Raw genomic sequence first — 20,694 nt, 5'->3', positions numbered from 1 at the left:
GACACCACCACCACCACCACCACCGAAACTTGTGAGCCTATAAAGCTTCGCTTAAAAAGAACGATGTAACAGTTCTGTAAATCGTATCTAATAACATCTAAAGCGGACAAAATTGATATATTAAACACCGCTTGAAATATACCCTTAATATGTGAGCAGGGCTAGATCCGCCATTACATATTAAAGAACTCTGGTTGGCATTTTGCAGAACCCTCGTAAACACCGTAATAACTTTACGTGAGCTGTAAATACGGACATGATACAACATAAAAAAAAAACAAGTGGGCAACAAAGGCACATGGACCGCGCGGGGTTGTTACTCTGCCAGCTAATCACAGAAGCAAACAAAATCGTTGTCAGGCGACCTTTTCAAAAATCGCGTCGTACTTGATACGACTGTACTTGTCGTAGTTGTACGTTCCACTATAATAGACGAGTGAAAACGTATAAAATTGCGCGCTTATAATTTTATTCTTGTGGTTACGGCCTTATTTAGGTAGCAGGGAAAGTTTGAAGTACGAACTATTTGCAGCCTCGCGGAGGAACAGTGGCTGGTGGTTAGGAGGGCGTAGGTGGGGGCTTCACTGCTGACTTAAGTTGTATCTGACTTACGTCAGCCAACCGCGCACGACGTATGTTGTGACGTAAGAAAGGTCCGCCACTGGCCGGTGACTTCTGGGTTCCTCATTGGCATCGTCATCAGTCGCAGCAACCTATCCTACGCCAACATACGGCATTGCAGGGCGAAGACCATTCACAGCGATTGCCAATGACCTCAATCTTGCAACATGACCCCCCAAGTTCAAGTGACTGTAGTGACATTCAGTGGATATCCTATGAAGATATCCATTACCAAGACATGGATATAGTATCACATGCAGGGATGCGTTGAATAAGTCCAACAGACATCCTTCGCACGATCATTTGGCCGCGCATTCCGTGTCCTGTGGAAAGACGTGTGGGGGTGAGGTCTGCATGGGGGCTCATGTCGCATCGTGTAGTTCACCTCTCTCTCTCTCTCTCTCTCTCTCTCTCTCTCTCTCTCTATATACAGATATACGGAGTGCTCATTTTTAAGTGTTACGGAAATTTTAAAAAATCGGCTGTGGCAGGTAGCATAATTCTTATCGTTGAGCTGGGTTATTCGAAGAGGCGGACATTAGTAGCGCGAGACATCGAAACATATATACAACTAATTCACAAAAATTACTAATGAACTGCTTACTTAATTACTTTACGGCACATATATATATATTGCAATTTACTAATCGTAGCCGGTGAGTTTGCAAGACGCATGCACTTGAAATTAATTTCCAGGAATTTCGCAGTACATGAGTATTGCGACAATAGGAGTATCACAGACAAGCGAATAAGACAAATAAGCGTGTTTGTGTGCTATATTTGGAGCTCTAAATTATTAAGCAGCACATGGATGTTTAATACGAGATCTATCTGTCTATACTTGCGTGGCTGGTGAAGCTGCGCACGAATGTTAATTGAGGATAAATGAAGTACACACCTCATTTTGCTCACAGTATTGATGACAAAATTTTCACTTTACCGTATCGGGACCAATTCCGTTAAAATCAAGAAAAATTTGGCTTTGACCATATACAGAAAGAAAGTCATTGAAGACAGAATTATCTCTGTTCCATTGAAAAAAAAAAAAAGACATTTTCTGTATAGTAATACAGAATTCTTTTGTTTTTAATTTGTATTGTCACACTTATTTTTTACAGTGTATAGCCTTGTAACTTAAATTTCTCAATCTTTACTTAAAAGTGTAACGTAAATCTGTCACGAGGACACTGAAAGACAAAGCCTCTAGCTAGGAAGAGAACTTTCCACATTTGAGCTAAAAGAAAGTCTAAACACAGTATCGTTGGGACGTCCTTGATAGGTTATCCGTAGTTGCATGGAAGTCTTGTGGATGTCCTATTTTCTTCCAAAATGACTTACGCCCATATGGGGACATAATTGGATATCTCACGGACGAGTCTCATTCTGCCGTGCTTGGCTGCGTTTGCCTTCCCTTGGCACAGGTTGTTTAACTCTAATAATAGAGTATCACCGGTTGAATAATGACTGGAATAACGAATCGAATACAGTCGAACACGGATATATCGAACCCACATATAAATAATTATTATGTATTCGAACAGCTCTAAAATCCCCTTGAGAGAGAGAAAGATCTACAGAAGAAAAGGGGAAAGGCAGGGAGGTTAACCAAAGGGGAAGGTCAGGTTTGCTACCCTACGATGGGGAGAGAGGGGAAGGGGAGGTAATGTGACAGGAAATTAGAGCTAGAGAATGAAAGGGAGCACAGATGCACAATCACTGTCAGTCACTGTCACCGCGTACAATCACTGCACAGCACGTACAGTAGCACTTGTAGCACTGTAAACATCAGTTTAGGCTACATCCGCTTGTCCAATTCTGTAGTCTTTAAAAACTGCAACAGAGCTTTCGTCGCCCTCCGCTGCGATGCCTTGTGATGTCCCATACCAGAACATTTGATATATCGAACGCGGCGCCACACCGAAGACCTCAAAGTGCACTTCTTTGTGCACTTTGAGGTCTTAATTCTGGCACCTGGAGGTGGGGAAGAGAATGTGTAGTCACTCGAGCTGTTCGGCTAGCCCGCGGGCTACCTCGAACGTCAACATTCCTTCTTTCCGATTTTAGTGGCGTCGTCTTGGGAGTTGAGTGCCTATTCGTGAGTTCATTTTCCGCAAGCGAGACTGCTTCAAGTCGAAAGAAAAGAACTCGGACTTTGCAATGAAGTTGAAAGTGATCCAGCAATTTTTTTGCAGGTAAATGAAGTGGGCTTGCTTTCTTTTTCCCGAGTTGCGTGCAGTAACTTAGCGACCCTCGATCGAACGCACCAATCGGTAAGCCACCGTTTGTCTCAGGGCCTATTAATTTATATATCGAGTTACCTATATATCGACATTTTTTGTGATCCTCTTCAGATTCGATATAGCAGGGTTCGACTGTATTGTCCTATCCGATTCGTTCCTGCATCGAATAATCATGTACCATACGAACATTCGAATATTTTTTAATAGTCTTCGAATACTTCACGTCGTCGAGTGTGCACGACCAAACATGTCATTGAAGCAAACATGCGACAACTGTAATCCCATTCACAGTAGCCATATCGGATAGACTCTCCGCCAATATGAAAGGGATTACGTACGGATCTGTGTTCCATGTCGGTAATTGTTCTTGTGTGTGCTTGTATAATGAAACAAAGTCGCAGTTTCGCCCGAAAGGCGAAGCATCGATTGCGATAGTAAATTATTAGATAGCAATACGGAGTAAGGACAATAGTTTTATCGACCGCATAAACATGTAAATATTCGCTTAGCTGCGAGAACACAGCGTACACGAAGCTATATCAGCCTTCCGCGCGCCTAGAGTCTGTACCCACGCGCTTAGTCGCGCCATACTCAGCTGTCGCCGGAGTAAACCCCCCTTCCCTATTCTGACAGCAAGTTGCGATTCTGACAGTTGCGAGCGGTGGGCGAGACTATATTCAAAATATAGTCTGTCGATGACCGTGCACAGTCTATTTCATGCAATAAATAAATTCCGATCTGTTCATTTTGGCTCTGTTTGTTCATTGGAACTTAGGATAATTCGATGAAAACGCGGTCCCTCTAGGGATCGAATTAAACGGGACTCGACTGTATTCGCATCATAATTAGTTCATGTTTATCTCCCTACAGTTTGAACTGTGCACCCGACTCTCGTATGTCTTGCGCACTATGCGAACTTGAAGTCTCATTATTTTGCTAGTCTTCAGCGCAATGCACGTCGGGCACTCCGCATTCGAACGCACTTTTTTTTTCACGCCCACGCTCTCATTCGCTAATACGAACCATTCAAAAACACGACAAGAATGCTGATAAAATACATGGACGACTAATGGTTGCAACAAGAAAAGTGCAGTAAGCTGGCGGCGTCACAAAGTTGCACATGAAAAGACTAAAAAACGCAAATGAATGCGCGCGCCATCTTTTGCTAATAAATATAAACGTTTTTTAATAATTTATTGCAAAATTTATCACATTTTGGTGTTACTTTTATCCCGCAAGTGACGCGGCAACTGTTATATTTTAAATGTTGACCCAAGTTGACCCCAAGTCGTGGCTGGAACCAACGCCTCCTAAATTCGCACTCTACCCTGTGCTCAACCTTGTTCTAGTGCGGATCAGTGTTGCCAACCGTAGGGTAATTACCCTACTTGTAGGGTATTTTCGAAGTTTTCCGGGCAGCGTAGGGTAGTAGGGCGGTAATGCGATTTTCTTACCGGGCGTAGGGTAATTTCCACTTTTTTCTCGTCAACAATCAGCTAAAAAAGAACAGTTGAGGAGTGATCTTAAAAACTAGCCGATCGACGCGACATACCCCAAGGCGCTATTCTCGACACTCCTTAAGAGATACGAAAACTAAATCTTTCTTTGAATAAAATTGGAGCTGTTCACATCTCACCAGCATAGGGCTGAGCCGAAAGATCAGACGTCACATATCTCTGTGCTAGCTTAATTTTTTCTTCAGAAAAATCAAGACGGGCGCTGAACTCGCGACTGCATTTTATTGTCTTGGTCTTCACTTTATCCCTGGCTTGCCCTTGCGCTGTCTTTTACATCATAAAACCAAACCACCTCGCCCACCTTTCAATCATTTTCCTATAGGCAGTTTAGGAGCCGTCAGAATCGGAGCTGTCTGCAACGGCTCGGCGCGGAGCGCCGATCCTGTGGTATGGCGGCCTTTGCTTACCTTGATTTACTACGTCTTATTATTGACACTCAAAGCGGATTTCTGCCGTCGGCGTCGCCGTCGCCGTGAGGTTCCGCATCGACGATGAAATCGTGAAAGCGCGCGAGGGACGCGTGCTTTCACGGGGAGCGAACACATGGCGAGAGCAAACGCGCGTTCTGCGCCGTGCTCCCTGAAGGGCTGCAGAATTAAGCGTCTCTTTGCTCCTTTACAATCAGCATGTATATTTAGAGCAAACGCGACTTATTCCGTCGCGCGAAAGGCCGTGGGAAGGAGGGAGGGAGGGGAGCCGACGTTTAGCTGCGGCACCAAATGCGTATTTATATAAAAACGTTGCGAGGCGAGAATGGGGTAAAGAGTTCCGACGCTGCTCGACGAGTGTCACGTTCTGATCTCGTCGAAAACCTCCGAGCCGCCCCTATAGGCACCGGCAACAGTCACCAACGCCGCGCGCGTTCCGAGCGAACGCGGGCAAAACGCCGACGGCGTCGACAACAGTTCTGCGCTGGTGCTGCAGCATGTCCCAAATTTATACAGCTGACAAAACTACTATCCTTACTCCGTATAGCTCTATACTGATTTGCTATCGCAATTGATGCTTCGCCTTTCGGGTAAAACTGCTACATTTTTTTTTTGTTATGGCCACTTCCTATATGCAACAACAACCCACACCGGAATAGGGAGCCACAACACAATGTTTTGCTCAATAAAGTCTTTAATTTCTCTCTCTCTCGCTCCCTTCCACTTCTGCGAGACGATGTGCGCTAAGGCGCCTACGCTCGCTTTTGATATGCGCTTTTTATTTTTTGCTAAATATTTCGATAACAGTCGCTACCGACTTTAGCGCCACTGCACTGCTATCACGTCGTACTTTGAAGTATAGTCTGTAATTTATTATTATTACGCTGTGATATTTTAGGCGTAGGGTAAAATGTAGGGTAATAAAAAAGTTGTGTAGGGTAAAGTAGGGTAATTTCGACTGCGACGTAGGGTATTTCTCAAAAATTGGTTGGCAACACTGGTGCGGATCGCAGACAGCCGGCTGGCCGGGCTTTTTTGCATAGCATGTTCGTTCTGTGATTTAATAATTAGTCTGTGAGCGCGATGATAGTTTACACGTTCCCACTGTTCACCGAAGCCGCTCGTTAAAGTGACCCAGGTGAGAGCACGACACCCTTGAGCAGTAATATTTGGAAAATACACTGAAGCCGGAGATGCCGCCAGCTACACTGCGAACGCAAGGCTTAGGAACGAGTCGGGTACCGTGAAGATTGCCTGTGCTGTTCATGCAGTAGTTATCCCCTTCAGTCTTCCAGCGGCTTGTGGAAACTATTACGACGTAGCGAAATTAATTTGTTTGCGACTTCCGTTATCCACAGTCAACGCATCTTGGCGAATTCGACTTAGCTCGTGTTCCTGGTGTTCCTGTGTGTCACTGGAACCCCGTCAAAGTTACCACGCGCCCCGTTCTGAAAGCACGTCTATGGACACTCAGAATGCAAGGTTGACGTGCAGGGGTGATGCGTGTCTCCGTTGCGCTCTGCCAGATCTTGAGCATTCGAACGATTGCTGTTAAAAAACGGCTTGGGTTGCTGTCGCGTCAAAAGCACGTTTTTTTGTTCATGTCCGGAAACCTCCAACTTACGTCAACTTGCGTATCGTCTCGTTAAAAGGCTGTCTGAAGACGATAAGATAATGCTGGCATAGACGATCGTTGTGGTCGTCTTCCGCTGTGTACACGTTTGTGAAAGCAACCGCTTTCTTTCATTTTGTCTTTTTGCATCACGCTTTCAGAAGTTCCTAATCTAATTTAAATGAAACGTTGCCAAGGTTTAGCTGTATGTTGAAGTTTGTTTCGCACGTCTCATTATTGCACAGTGTGCTCTGTAGCGGTTATATAATACCGGTGACACGGCCACTCTCGATCGCGATCCAGCCAATCGCGTCGGAGAAATTCGATCGTGATCGAAAGTGCGTGGTGTGACATGTAATCGCTGGCCCCAAGCCCGATTGGGATCGAATTTCTGGCTAGTGATTGGCCCCCTTCTGCAACTTACGCAAATGAACCTATCGCGATATAGAAATTTGATCCCGGTCGGGCACGATCAGCCATTCGCTGTTATAACTTTCAGCATTTTTTGCATCTGGAAGCACTTTTTTCAGCACCTGTGGACGATGACAAATTAGGATGCGTGCTTCTCTATGCTTCACAACATCGCACACACGTCATTCTATTCCACTACCAGACTGGCATTGCGGGAATTAGGTACTGCATGTGCATACAATACTTGAATAAATCATGAATAAATCATATTTTCCTTATAAAGGTAGTGTTTCTGTTCTAAAAGCCGCTTTTTGTAGAGGGACAAGGGTGTTCAAAGGGGCCGATTGTTTGTTATTATAAATGATATGAAATAGCAGACAGTGAAGCCGGAGAAAGCATGGGGGAAAAGTTTAATTGAAATGTAGAAATAATTAGGGGAAGGAAAATATAAGCAGACAAAATTCCACCTAACGCAACGCCTGCGTATGGACAAGACAAAATTCTTGATATGCACAGAAACGTTGTGAAGTGAAAATCAAGCGACATAAATACATTATACGACGTAACATATAATATGCAACATACAAGCATCTAACATGCATACTGTCGTCATCGACATTATTGTGATGTAATGACAGCAATATTACTGAAGTTGTAAGCAGTTACTGAAATCTTGTAGGAACAAGGCTAAATGTGATGACGTCGCTTATCAAAACACAAACAAGAGCGCTGTGCGTGCATCTCCTAACTGTGCGTGCGTGTGGCAGCCACGGCCATAACTGGAATGGACGGAGCAAGCCAGAAGTATCATATCATGGATGTCATCACACATCAACCTCCTGAGTGCTGAAACTTGTTTCTATAAACTATAACACAGTATATTATTTAGGACTCTGTGACACTTGCTGGCATTATTTTTCTCTGAAGTCTTAAGGACTTGGGAAACCTTGTCATGTCTGTACTCCTTTACCATACGCTATAGTGGAAAAGGATAACAAATCCTGATTGGCCTTTGTCTGCTGTGAGGTATGATTATGACATGATGAGTGCAAGCAGTGTTAGCTTCTGCGGCACTACTGCGCTCTTCATTGTCATAGTGTAGTTGGTCTGTTTCAATCCTGACTTCTCATCCAGGGTATTGTTATCGGCATGGGTAAAATGCAGGTTTATTTTCTGCCTTGTAACTTGTACCATGCGCAGTAGTTTTCCCAGGTTCTTGTGCACCAAGGATGTCGCCCACTAATCAGTGGGCAAAGGTGAAGCGCAGACAGAGATGCTTTTGAATTGTATGAGTGCACACACTTTACAGTTGCATAGCCTTAACGACATGACTAATCTACAGCATGCTGGGATATCCTCTTGGAATTGCATGAGTTCATTCACTTTGTGGTTATGATAGCCTTAACGAGCTGGCTGTTATGCGATGTAGATGTACATATTTGTGTGAGTGGGCTCTTTATACTGGTACCTGTGATTTGCTAAAGTTTCGTTTCTTGGTGAGCCTTTGGGTATGTCTAAAAACGCCACTAGCCAACTCCGCCACACTTCGAATAGCTAGGCCACATGGTTTCACTCACCAAAAATGTTTCCTAAATTCAACAATACGTGCTGTAAAAAGATCCGCCTTTCATGCACTCCTGACATCTGCAATTGTCTACACAGCGCCTGAAGGGAACATGGGAATATCACTTTTTTACTTGTCATTTTTATGTATTAAAGGAGCCCTGCGACAAGCCGGGGTAAGCTTGTTGAACGGCAATTTCGTGTACTTTGTAAGTGATGCTCTGATTATTGGTTAAAAACTTAATTCGCAATTTACGTCAGCATGATATTGCGAGGACTGCAAAAGAGCTACAAAATTACGCTTTACAACCGTTTTAAATATTGCACAGTCATGGGCGAGATATTGCTACCATGGGAACGACTCAATATACGGAGCTCTTTGATGTGCCAATGACTGCCTCGCAGAAGCTGTTGTAACCATAAAAGTGGCACCATGGCCTCTGAGATTAGAGCCCGTGCTGCCTGATCGCAGAGGTTATGGGAACACCATCAGCAGGCTGAGCAGGTTAGGCAAACGTGGCGTGCCTATTTCTGCAAATGCCCTGCTTCCATTGGCACCTCTGTATGACGTCATGGGAAAAGGAAACATGGCACCTTTTCGCGGTGCGAGATTGTGGACGCTGAACAAGGTGTCTTGATTTGTTTAGAGCGGAGCTTCTTTTGCCTAACTTGCTGGAGTTAGTTTGGCGTGTCTGGTCGGCGTTTTGTTTCCCACTAAGTAAACTGGACCAATCCTGAAAATGGCGTAATTGAAACTGGGCCGATCCCGTAGACGGGTGCAATCAAACGTGGTGGCTGGGTAGGCTGATCCTGGCACCAGTTGCAAGAGCTTTAATATGGTTTGTAGCATGAGCTGATCTTAAAAGCTGTGCAGTCTTGATGAGTGTGATGAGGTTATCACAGTGCAGTCACTAAGCTGTAGCATGTGGATTTAGCCACATTGCCTCTTGCTCTGGGGTTTGGCGTTGGTGTCTCGCTGAGTAGACGTTGCAGGGGGTTGTCTGCCACACAGCTGTGGTGCAGGTAAACGCTTGCACAAGTTGTAAATAAAGTACAATTGCTCTTTGCATAGAATTTAATTGAAATGATTCGAGAAAGCATTGGGGGGGGGTTGTACATTGATTCAAACAAGTGCGTTGGATCGGTAGTAATTTTCTTGTTGTCGTTTTTACCCAGGCGGGGTGTTCCCTCTTTTTGTCTTCGATGCGTGTGCAACGTCTGGCGGCTTCCGTCGCAGCAGGGCCACTGTGAAACGTCGACAGAGATGTTCTTCCCATCTCGCTCATCGCGCGACAACATGTGGCATGAGGCACGGAAGCAGGAGCGCAAGATACGGGGCATGCTCGTCGACCTCAAGAAGCGGGCCGAGCGCCGGAAGGAATTTTACGAGCGAATTGTGAGTGCCTCTGCTTATACTTATTTTGTAGGGACCAAGATGTCCGCCAGCTAAAGATGTAAAAGAAGGCCACGACGTTGGTTTTGGTGCTTGTGCTGTCCCCTTTTGAGCGTTGACCAAACTGCTGTCATCATAGTTTTTTAACATTGCTAGAGGGAACACTGGCGTTAGCATCTTTGGAAGCTGTAAGCATAGCAGTGGGAAGCAATGATTGTTGGTACATGAATAGCACATTGACAGGGCTCAATTTGTACAGTGCTCATAAATATAAATGTGAACTGCAATGAACGTCTTTTACGCATAGTTACATGGACTTGCCATGTGTAATCGGTCTGTGGGTGATTTCTAAACATGAAGTAGTCTGAAGTGTACATTTTGGAGCCTGAATTAAGGCACTAGTTACAAATGCAGGCGAATTTCAAAGTGAAACAATGCATTGGAAATAGTTTCAGAACTGTTTGCATTAATTTTTGAGCACTGTACTTTGTGTTCTTGATTTTGACTAGCGGAAAGATGAATGGGGCCAGATAAATCTATTTTTCTCAAAGCATTGCATTGAGGTATAAACTATAGCTCGCAGAATAGGCATATGTGCGATTGTCTCCTGCGCATATGCCTATTCCATAACTAAACTGATGGAGGTTGTGGGTTCATTTTGTAGGGGCTGCGGCAGCTACATTCCGACAGGGGTGGAATGCAAGAGCGCTTGTGTACAGTCGGCGTCACCCTTGTGTAGAGCACGGGAACGGCAACCTCCAGGGTGCTTCAGAGGCACCCAGCGACGTAACGCTAGCTGCTGGCCACGTTTGGGACAAGCAACTACCGTTAGATGTCGCCTGGCTGGCTCCGGAGCGCCCCAGCAGCCACCGTTCTCGTACTATATACAAGGGTGATGCCGACTGTACTTTGATTTAGTTGCATGTTAAAGAAAGCCTGGATGCCGAAATAACTCGTGTTATCTGCACGAGGTGGGCACAGGAAACAGTTGCCTTAAATAGCACTAAGCTATTCTTTGTACTATAGTGGATACTTATTAATTTGGTCTAACCGTTGAGTTTCTTACAGTATTACCTAGAGGGGGAAGATCTTGTGCTACTGTTCATGCAAGGTTTCTAACTGATGCTGTGCCACCATGGCAAAGCCGGAATGCGGGTGTGTGAGGCTTCTCTCGAATGTGGCTTGGCTTAAAACGTTCATTTCCGCACAAATCATGCCTTCTTAGAATAAAATCATTGCCATAACGTCCTTGTTTGCTTTAATACATGTTTCATTGTTATTTGCCCACATTTAATTTAGGTAACTGCAGGAGGCAAAAATATTATTGAAACTGATGCACAGTGAATGCAGAACTTATAGCTTTTAGTTTTCTCTCCAACTTTAGTGGCTGCAAGTACTGTTCATGTTTGATATAGTTGCACAACTCATACAAGTCCTCACGCCTTAGTTAAAGGAAATGATTGACATAGTAATTTTAAAAAAATCATCATTTTACATGCTGTTTTAGTAAAGAATGAACCACTTTGACTGAAGGAATGCTAGTAGCCAGACATGTCTTCAGTGTCTTGGCTCTCTGAGAAGGGTACCAGTCTGAAGCCACCACATCCCAGCGTTCCCATGCATACAACAGCAAGGCAGTGTCAGTTTTTCTTCTAGGCTTTTATAAGAAAGTCTATTGGTCTTATGTCTACAAGCGACACGTAAGCTACTGCTACCTAAGGTGTTTCAACAAGCACCAAAATATTGTTCACGTACGATACTGCATTCCACCACCATAGGAATGCTGTGAAATTGAACCCTTGACCTTGAACTCAGCTGCACCATGCTGTTGGCCACCGAGTTACTTGTGTGTATGAGGGTACTTCTGTACATAGGTTGGCAGAATAAGTGGATAACCATTTACACTCACTCACCAATATTTTACGGCGAAGCTTTTAGCCTCTGGTTGTTCGGGATTGTTCGTGTCCGTGTACGGGGGGGGGGGGGGGGGGGCAGCTCTCGCTCACATAAAAATGTGGGCCGATCCCGGAGACAGTGCAAAAAAGCGGGAAGCACAGTGTGCTGCTTCTCCAAGAAGCATCACACAAGGTCATCAGGCGACATCATTATTTGATGAAGACTTCATCACGTGACGTCATGTTTGACGTGATGACATCAGCAGCCCATATTGTCACGTGATGATGCCGTCATTCTCGTATATTTGAACTACAATCCTAAGCTATCATGTCTGCAGCTTGTGTGTAAGTCGTACTTTACGAATATGCTGATGCAATTTACCTTGAGAAATTCAATTATTTCAATAACGCACTTGCGCTTAGCGGAGGGCCTGTGGATGTATGCTGCACTTCCGCGCACATGCGTGCACACGTGACGTACGTGTGCACACAGCGTATCTTTCCCTAAAGTGTGGGCGCTCTGCCCATTGCATCTGTTGCACAGCGTGTGCTGCGACCATAATCGACATTGTGACTGTACCTTCACCTAGTGGCCCGTACTTCCGCACACTTGCGTGCGTGTGTGACGTACATCGCTTGTGGTGATCGTGCTTGTCTAACGTCGGCAACAGCTTTGCTGTACATTCACTTTCACAGGTTGGAATGGAGGCGGATTTTTTTATTTTTTTTTTCAGATGCACTCACACTAAACAGCACTCATGCTCATACGCACATCCACTCACGCTTACCGATACTGACACAGTCATACTTGCACCTACTCATCCTCTCTGGCATTCGCTTATGTTCATACATCAACTCACTCTCACAGATGCTCATTGTCCAACTCACACAGACTGACAGTCACTCACGTTCATACTTACTTCCATACATACTCTCTAACACGGTCACTTTCGTACTTGCATCCACTCACTACTCGCCGGTACTAACTCACCTTCACATGTGTGAGGTGAGTTACATACATGTGTGAGTGGGTATGAGTGAGTATACTGAGGAATAAGTATGCCATCCTGTGCTTCTGTACCTAAAAATACAATCTGGGACTTTCCTGAATGCTCTTGCAGAAGCAAGACCCAGCCCAGTTCCTTCAGCTCCATGGGCGGCGTTGCAAGATCCACATCGACCTGGCAATCGCGCAAGCGGCTGACAGCCCAGTCACTATGTAAGTCATCAAAGAACCAAGTGTTCCATACCGGCCCTTGTATTGGACAGTAACAGGCATGCTCTTTCAGTGTTCCACTTGTTCATGCAGATTTTCAAGTCGTCTACGTAGGCGCCTAATAACTTGGGAATATTGGCTGGTTGGTTGATCATACAGGGGCGGAATCAGTTTGAAAGGCATGGGTGTAGAAAGGGCAGACATAAATCGAAGCAGGAGCAATGTCTTTTTTTTTTTTTGTTTGTCTTTCTCCGTCTATTTTTGTAATGTTCTTGCTTTGAACATAGGAGCCTACGGCAGTGCATATCAAAATCTAATCACAGTTCCAAGGTCAGAGTGTGTTGCCATGTGAGTTTTGGCGTTTAGTGACCCTTCAAGTGGCGATAGCAAGTCTGTTAAAAAATTATCGCAAAAGCTGAAAGAATGTGTCCGTCTAATCTGCATGTTTGTCGGCATGTTGGTTCCTTCGACCAGCACCGATGTCGACACGAAGCGAGTGGTGGCTTCCTTTTGCTAGTCCCCACTGCAGCCACTAGTTGTTGACAAACTTTTGTGTTACTTCAGGATGCCATGGCAGGGAAATCGGGACGTGATGATCGACCGATTTGATGTGCGCGCCCACCTGGATACAATACCGGAGTTCAAGGCCTCTGATGATGGCCCGGAGTAAGCCTGCACCTTTACTTTCTCATGGTGGTATTTGTGTATGACTCTGTGACTTGAGTGGAGGCTTACTGAGGCAAAGCTTGTGACTACAGTCAAACCTTTGGATGTAACGAATGATCGGATGTAACATATCGCAGTCAGTCCTTGATATTACAAATGTGGATGTAACAAATTATCATATATTATAAAGTGCAGTTGAATCTTGACGTTGAATATGTATATAACGAATTATCGGATATAACGAAGTAAAGCTAGAATTTGGTTGGCCGTACTTTGCTTTCAATGATTATTCCACTGCTATAGCGAAACTGGTAAAATCTCAGTTATAGTGAAGTGAATCAATCAGCATTCTGATACAAAAATGCCAAAATATTCAGGAAGACAAACTTGGAACTGCACACTCTAAATGCGCACGTGCGTTTTGGCGAGCGGCTTGGTCTGACACGTGGCCGCAAAGCCATCGTCCCGATCTCCTGCAGTCACACGGGTCGCAGAGTTGTGTGTTAATGATGACGCAAAGCACATGTGTAATTTAGTGTTGTTCGCATGCAACATATTGGCATGGCAAACCACCCACGGGCCATTGAAAAACGACAGCAGGCCGTGCTGGCCTCTCTGATGCATAGATGTACGATGCTCAGTTCCTTTTTGCATAGACCTGATTGCATATTTTTTTAGCTGGTATCAGCGTGTATGCACTTTAATGAACTATTGGATGCAACGAAGGTATATTCTTATCAAATGCGACATTATAGCAAGGTTCGACTGTATCAAGTGTAACTGTCAGATTTGTTTCTATTTGAGGCATTCACGTTGGTCTTCCGATCTTCAAAACAGGCTGACCGAAGAGCAAAAGGAGGAAGAGAGGCAGATCAACTACGAGCGTTATCGCACACTTGTCCAGAATGATTTCCTAGGAGGTAAGCCACCAGTTATATATCTTACCCCTGAGTTGTGTTGGACCTAAAGATGAAAATTTATGCTGTATGAAGATATCGAAATGGCGCGACACCACAGATGGGGGTGTACCAGCCCCATCTGTGGTGTCTAGAAATGCATGATCACCAACTCTTCAAAATCTGTGCATATTTACGGGTGTAATTTTCTCTAAGTAACAATATTGGCTGTCAGTCTAGGTGTGCATTGTATATTACGTTGTTTAATTGGTAAAGAAAGCCTGCGAAACATGAAAAAGTACCGCGCAACTTTTCCAATTGGAAGCGCCACGTACATGTCTGAATCCCTGTAACATGATGATAGGAGAGCAGTAGGTGCGCAGTGACAGAGGAAAAGGTTGATGGTAGTTGTCAGGTCGCATTAGAATCAAGTAAATATTCCACGTTTCTTTGTGCCCCTTACTTTTTTGTCAGGAAGGTGTGGGATGCTCAGAATCACGTGGCATTTCTGACAGGAAAGTACCGAACATGCAGCGTTGAGGAAAGTGCGTACAGGGTGGAGACAATTACTGTTGCATGACAAGATTACACACCCTAAAGAAAGGGCGTACTGTTCTTTCATCACTGCTAGCCATTATATCGAAGGATGGGACAAGATTGAGCAGAAAAAGATGCTGCCCAATGCCTAATTTGAACGGATCACGAAAACAACCACTGTATCCGTTCAGATCGATAAAGTATTTTTTAGGAATCTATTCTCTGTAGTTTCTCGGCAAGAGGTTGATTATTAGAAGATAAATTGAACGTGGAACTTTCATCTTCCTAATTTTGTGCTGAAACCTCAGTACTGGTCATTGTGTCGTCATGGATTTCAAGGTATTTTATTTTATTTGGGGCCATTGAGGCACATTAAAAGTTATCGAAACTTGCCAAGTTCAGTCCTTAGCTCTCATATAATATGTAGTCCATCTTTACTGATAAACTAACTAGGCCAGAGCAGGCGCCGTCAGTCATTGACGTCACAGCGAGCTGTTACGGGAACTTCTAGACGGCACCGTCGCCGGTGTTTCGTTTTTGCACCTTTTCTGGCTTGTGATCCCTCCTTTCATGGTGCAAGTGGCTTTTTTGTTGTTGTAGAAGTGTGATTTGTTAACCAAGCTCGACTTATTTTCCTCTTTAACGACGAGAGGTCCACCACCCGGTGCAACAGTTTCCTCGAGTTTGTGTTGTGCGTGACTTCTGCGTGTGAGACCGTGACACCTTCTCCGCATGTCGTGTGGCTGTGCAGTGTCAGAGGACAAGTTCTTGCATCAGATCTTCTTGGAGGAACGCTTTGGCCCTGTCGGGAAGCCTGTTGGCACCACGGAGGAGGAAAAGAAAAAGTGTGTCTCGTTTCGTTGACTTTCCGCAACGCCGCGTTGGCTGTGACGACTGTGGCACCCTGCTACTGGGGTGCTAGGTTGTGGGTTTGAATTCCGGTAGTGAAGGCTGCATTCTAATTCAGTTAGAGATGCATGTCTAAATTAGCCGAGGAACTGCTTGTTCTTAAATCTTTACATGATGAAACTTGCATTGTTTGTGATATTTGAAGGGCCGATTTCACTTCATTTTTTTCTTCCGTGCATCATAATTGTGATGACTTCTCATTTTTAAACCATGATATCTCTAGTTTTACTACTGGGGCTGTAGTTTTTTAAAGGATTAACACTTGTAAGACAGAAATGTTTCTGCGATGGATTACTTTGAATTGCCAAAAAGAAATTGCAATCATAAGAGTTTTTGCATGTTGTCCGTTGGCATTGGTCCGAAATTATACAAAACTAATTTTTATTTTTGTTGCACACGCTGTAAATTCCATATTGTTGTGGTGTTCCAGTACATCTCATATTTTTGGCAGGAAAGGCACTTCCAAACCAAGAGCGCAAATTTCTTAATACTTGAGAATGGCATATTGTACAACAAAGTGAAAAAAGAAGTACATTAGAATTCAGATATTAAATGAGGTCTCATCAATTTATGATCATAAATAAAATAAGATCGGTGTTCTTAAGATTATTGCTTCACTTAAAAGTTTATTTAGTTTTTATAGTGGCAATACTGGCAAAGTCGTCACCACAAGTATCTGATTTTGTAAAAGGTTAGTGTTTGAAAGAGGGTGAAGCTTGCTTCCGCATGCAAAATGTTAATTTTGTGCATAGCTCTAGTTATTGATGGCTGTTATTCGAATACTGCTTAATATTTCATAGCTTGTGCGGCTGTTAGCTATTGAAGGAGGTGAAGGTGACTTTCCTGGCAGTGTGTAGCCTGCCCACCATCATATGTGTAACATTTTATTTGGTGCATGTTGGTTTTCTCTGGTTGGCTGTACTATCAACATAGATCGAGATACGAACAGTGGATGGAACATGTGGTTTTTGTACAGTGCAGTAAAAAAAAAAAAAAAATGGGCACAAGGATTTGTGATAAACTCTGATGTGTCATCTGTGACGTTCGTGACACATCAGCGCTCTTGCGACGCATGAGAGTTTGCCATGTTTTGGCCCAACTCTGATGTGTCACCAGGGACATTCATGGCACGAACACATTTGTGACACATCAATTTGACACATAATTACCAACACTAATGTGTCACCAGTGACATTTGTGACAAGTCGGAGTCAATGACAGTTCTAGCACATGAGCACTTTCGTGACATTCCAACTGTCTTTGTGGTCCGGTGAGCTTTATTGCTGCTGCTTCTGTTTAGTCAATTCCATGCTAATTTTACTGACGTTCCAGTTTTCAGTTTTACAAACGTGGGGCACTGGTCTGCACACTCTTGCGTTAGTTGTAATGAGTGAACGAACTTGCTGTTTGCCCAGGCTTGCTGAGAAGAAGGCAGCGATTGGCTACACGTATGAGGACAGCACACCTGCCCCCTCGACATCGTCCAATCAGAATGATGAGCCGGAAGAGGAGGAAGATAAAGAGGACCTCAGTGACATTGATCTTGGTGAGATGACTAGTTATCTTTTGTGACCTGGCTAGATGAAGGCTTGCATTGGAGCTAGTTGGAGTAGCCTTATTTGGATACGGCCCTGCAGAGGTATAGTAAGCACACAACTAGAACATGAACGAGGAAGTGCTTGTCTATTATACTTGTGCAAAGCTGTACCCCAATAAGGCGAGATAAAGTTTTGTATAAGATCTCAGTTGTTTACATCATTGTCCGGTACTTTGGTAATGTAATTACTGTTGTTTTGTCTTATTCACCAAAACCTGTCGCTGTGGGCTGGTATTTTGTTTTAGTGATCAAATTACAGAGATAGATGAATTCCTGCTAAAAGCACTTCCCTATCGCCCACCTCTAAAAGTTTTCTTGTATTCTTTATTCATAGCATTTCTTTAAAACAAAAACATTGGGGGCTTGTTGGGGTGGTCAACTCTAGAACTAGTAGGGTTGTTGGCAGAGGCTGCATTTGCGATGTTTCAACTGCTGCCAAGATTTTTTTTATTGGGTTTGCTATTTTATCGTGTCAAACCCACAGTTTGACATAAAGTGCCGTGCCCTTCTGCAGCTATGGCATTTTGCTGTGCTCGAGCACAAGGGCGTTGCCTCAATTCAAAATGTTGGCAGCAGCCACAAATTTGATGCGGGTGAAATGGGAAAATGCTTGTTTACTCAACTTTGATGCACATAATAAAATTGCAGCTTGTCAAAATCATTCAAATGCTACTACAGTGGTTATCAGTGGTTATCACAGCCCAGGTGTTACTGTGGGACGTTAAGTCTGGTCAGTTAGCTAATAATTTATTCTCTTTTCTTTCATCAGATGTGACTGTTGACGTGAATGAACTTACCATCGAGCAAGCACGGGAGATGAACGAACAGTCACATGCCTATGGCATGGAGTCTACGGATTTCATCTCGTAAGTAACTCTGCTGCTTTTTAGGTGGCAAAATCACATTCATTGCCTTGATGTGACAGCAGTAGGGGGCAATAGTTTTATACTGTTTTGTTTGGATCTCTCTGGAGTGCTTGTATGGTGAATTAATTTGTTGTTCGAGATTAGCAGTCTTTGACTGCAATTTGATTGGAAACACAGTCTTTAACAAGCTTAGGTTACGGTGGCGTTTTTGTGTACACTTAGGTAGTGTGGGGACGCTCAACTCTCGCGTGTCCCCTCATGTTGCATGGCTGGGAAAACAATGGGGCACCAATGCCCAATCATTCATGTGACCGTACATGCGAACGATTGAACATGGGTGTCCAGCATGGGAGCGAACATATTAGCTCGCTATCTGGTCCCGGTGAGTCGAACTTCCTCGATTTGTTGCGTGCCCATCGGAATGTACTATAGGTAATGATTCGGCTAGCAGGCATTAGTGTATGAAAGGTGCAACAAATGCCCTTGTGATTGTCTGCACTGTTTTTTGTCATCGTTCCTTTGTCCCAAGAGCACGTTTGAGACCCAACAGTAGCTTAGGTAGCTTATATTCTAGCTGAGATCAAAATGAAGTGTAGGAGTTATGCAGTTCATGGTAATGCGTAGGGCAGATAACCGGTGGTCAGTGGGATTAACAAAATGGGTGCCAAGCGAAGGGAAGTCCAGTAGAGAATGGCTGAGGGATTCAATGGTAAATGGATTATGGAAATTGCGGGCATGAATGGAGTCTGCTGACGCGGAACTGAGGATTAGGTGTTTGCTGGGAAGAGCTTTCAACCCACAGTGGACTTTATTAGGCTATTGATGACGGTGTCTCTGTTTAGTCAAGTTTTTTTTTGGTAAAGGAGTCCTAGATGCTCTGTGGGGGTCCTCCGACCTACGTGTACCCTTGGTCTGCCAATGAAGTGTTCTGAAAATGCTGTTCTGCAGGTGTGCTCTGAATCTTCTGTAACTTTGTTGTACATGTTAGCTGGAGTTGTTTGCATTGTATTGCAAGCGCCTTGTTGTTGGTGTTTTTGTGAAGGTACCTCCACCTGGACAAAGAGGAGCAGGAAAGACTGAAGCAAGCTAGGGAACTCGAAGAAGAGAAAGCCATGTACTCGGTGAGGTACCGTGGGAGTTGTTCTCGCGAGACGAAGTATGCTCCTGAGGGTGTTAGGTAGTGTGGCCTAGCGGTGCCACTGCTCTCTGTTTTCTAGCTTGCATTTGTGCCAAGCCTGGCACAGAGTTAAAGACGATTGATCCTAATGAAGTATTTGAAGCCAGTCATCCGAGTATAACTGCTTCCAGACATCCAAAAAGCTTATGCTGCTACTTTCTGCATCGTAATGAATTTCGGACAAGTTCGCTTCGAACACTGAAACTCGACTGTGGAAGAGCGCAATTGTCACACCTTCAGCAGACGCCAACGAGTGACGCGGCATTTATGTCTCACCGTTGCATAAGTCAGTGTCCTTATCAAGCCGCGATCTCATGCTGGCTTCTTTTGGGCTTGGGCGCTGCACGTGGGCTGATCCTTGTTATGTCTGAAACACAAACATTTGAATTTGCCAAACGATATAATGGGGCACCACAGCTCACCGCAGTGTCCTATTTTGTCGCTTTGTCATCTATGTGTTTGTGCTTTAGTCATGAGAATGCAGGACAAACTAGCCTAATAGAGTCGAAACACGTTATAACGAAGTCGCTTAAGACACCATACTTTGCTATACCAGATATTTGTCATAAGCATATGCTCATTACACGCTAATATCAACAAGAAGCATGTTGGATTTCCTTTGCTATATCCAATAATTTGTTATACAGTAGAACCCCGCTGTTACGTTCCTGGGTGCTGCGTTTTCCCGGCTGTTACGTCGTTTTCGGTCGGTCCCGGCACAGCACCCATAGATCCCAATGCATTGGTAACCCCGCTGTTGCATCGCAACTGTGGGACTTTTTCCGCATCATACGTTGCGAACTGCCACCCCGCGCGGGCCCGAGCGGCCATTTTGATTTTTCATGTTGCTTGGCTTGGTGGCTTGACAAAGTGCTGGGGGCGACACCTTTGGCGTATTTTCGGTTTCCGCCAGCAAAAGTACGGCCTTTGAGATCCGTATTTGCTATCTGAAGATGGTGCCTATGACGTGTTGGGGCCCTAAAATTAGTTTTGGCGCATAGATGTTCCGTGTAAAGTCCAAGGGCAATAACGCCACCGTTGTGCGCCGCCGTATGCTGTATGTGTGAGGGAAAGCGTGCGAGGGGAGCTGACGACCACGTCTAAATCTCGCACGCGCCAGAAAGAAAAGCAGGGAGGGAGCGCGCCTTCT

At 44.5% G+C, this 20,694-nt stretch overlaps 2 protein-coding genes across 2 annotated transcripts in view; both read left to right on the top strand.

The window, feature by feature from the left end:
* The window catches only part of LOC119457650 (gem-associated protein 6), a 166,611-nt gene that overhangs the window by 44,461 nt on the left and 101,456 nt on the right, over positions 1 to 20,694 (top strand). The gene's annotated exons all lie outside the window — the stretch shown is intronic.
* LOC119458645 (CLK4-associating serine/arginine rich protein) overlaps positions 5,804 to 20,694 on the top strand; it is a 41,475-nt gene continuing 26,584 nt past the window's right edge. The window contains exons 1-9 of the mRNA XM_049670933.1: positions 5,804 to 5,944; positions 9,569 to 9,788; positions 12,802 to 12,899; positions 13,461 to 13,562; positions 14,400 to 14,482; positions 15,747 to 15,840; positions 17,320 to 17,450; positions 18,271 to 18,367; positions 19,410 to 19,493. Coding sequence (XP_049526890.1) covers positions 9,657 to 9,788; positions 12,802 to 12,899; positions 13,461 to 13,562; positions 14,400 to 14,482; positions 15,747 to 15,840; positions 17,320 to 17,450; positions 18,271 to 18,367; positions 19,410 to 19,493 — 821 coding nt within the window. The 5' untranslated portion in view covers positions 5,804 to 5,944; positions 9,569 to 9,656. The remainder of the gene's footprint in view (positions 5,945 to 9,568; positions 9,789 to 12,801; positions 12,900 to 13,460; positions 13,563 to 14,399; positions 14,483 to 15,746; positions 15,841 to 17,319; positions 17,451 to 18,270; positions 18,368 to 19,409; positions 19,494 to 20,694) is intronic.

Source organism: Dermacentor silvarum, chromosome 7, assembly GCF_013339745.2.
Source record: "Dermacentor silvarum isolate Dsil-2018 chromosome 7, BIME_Dsil_1.4, whole genome shotgun sequence".
In the NCBI taxonomy this organism is placed as follows: Eukaryota; Metazoa; Arthropoda; class Arachnida; order Ixodida; family Ixodidae; genus Dermacentor; species Dermacentor silvarum.
This window is presented reverse-complemented; position numbering and strand designations above follow the sequence as displayed.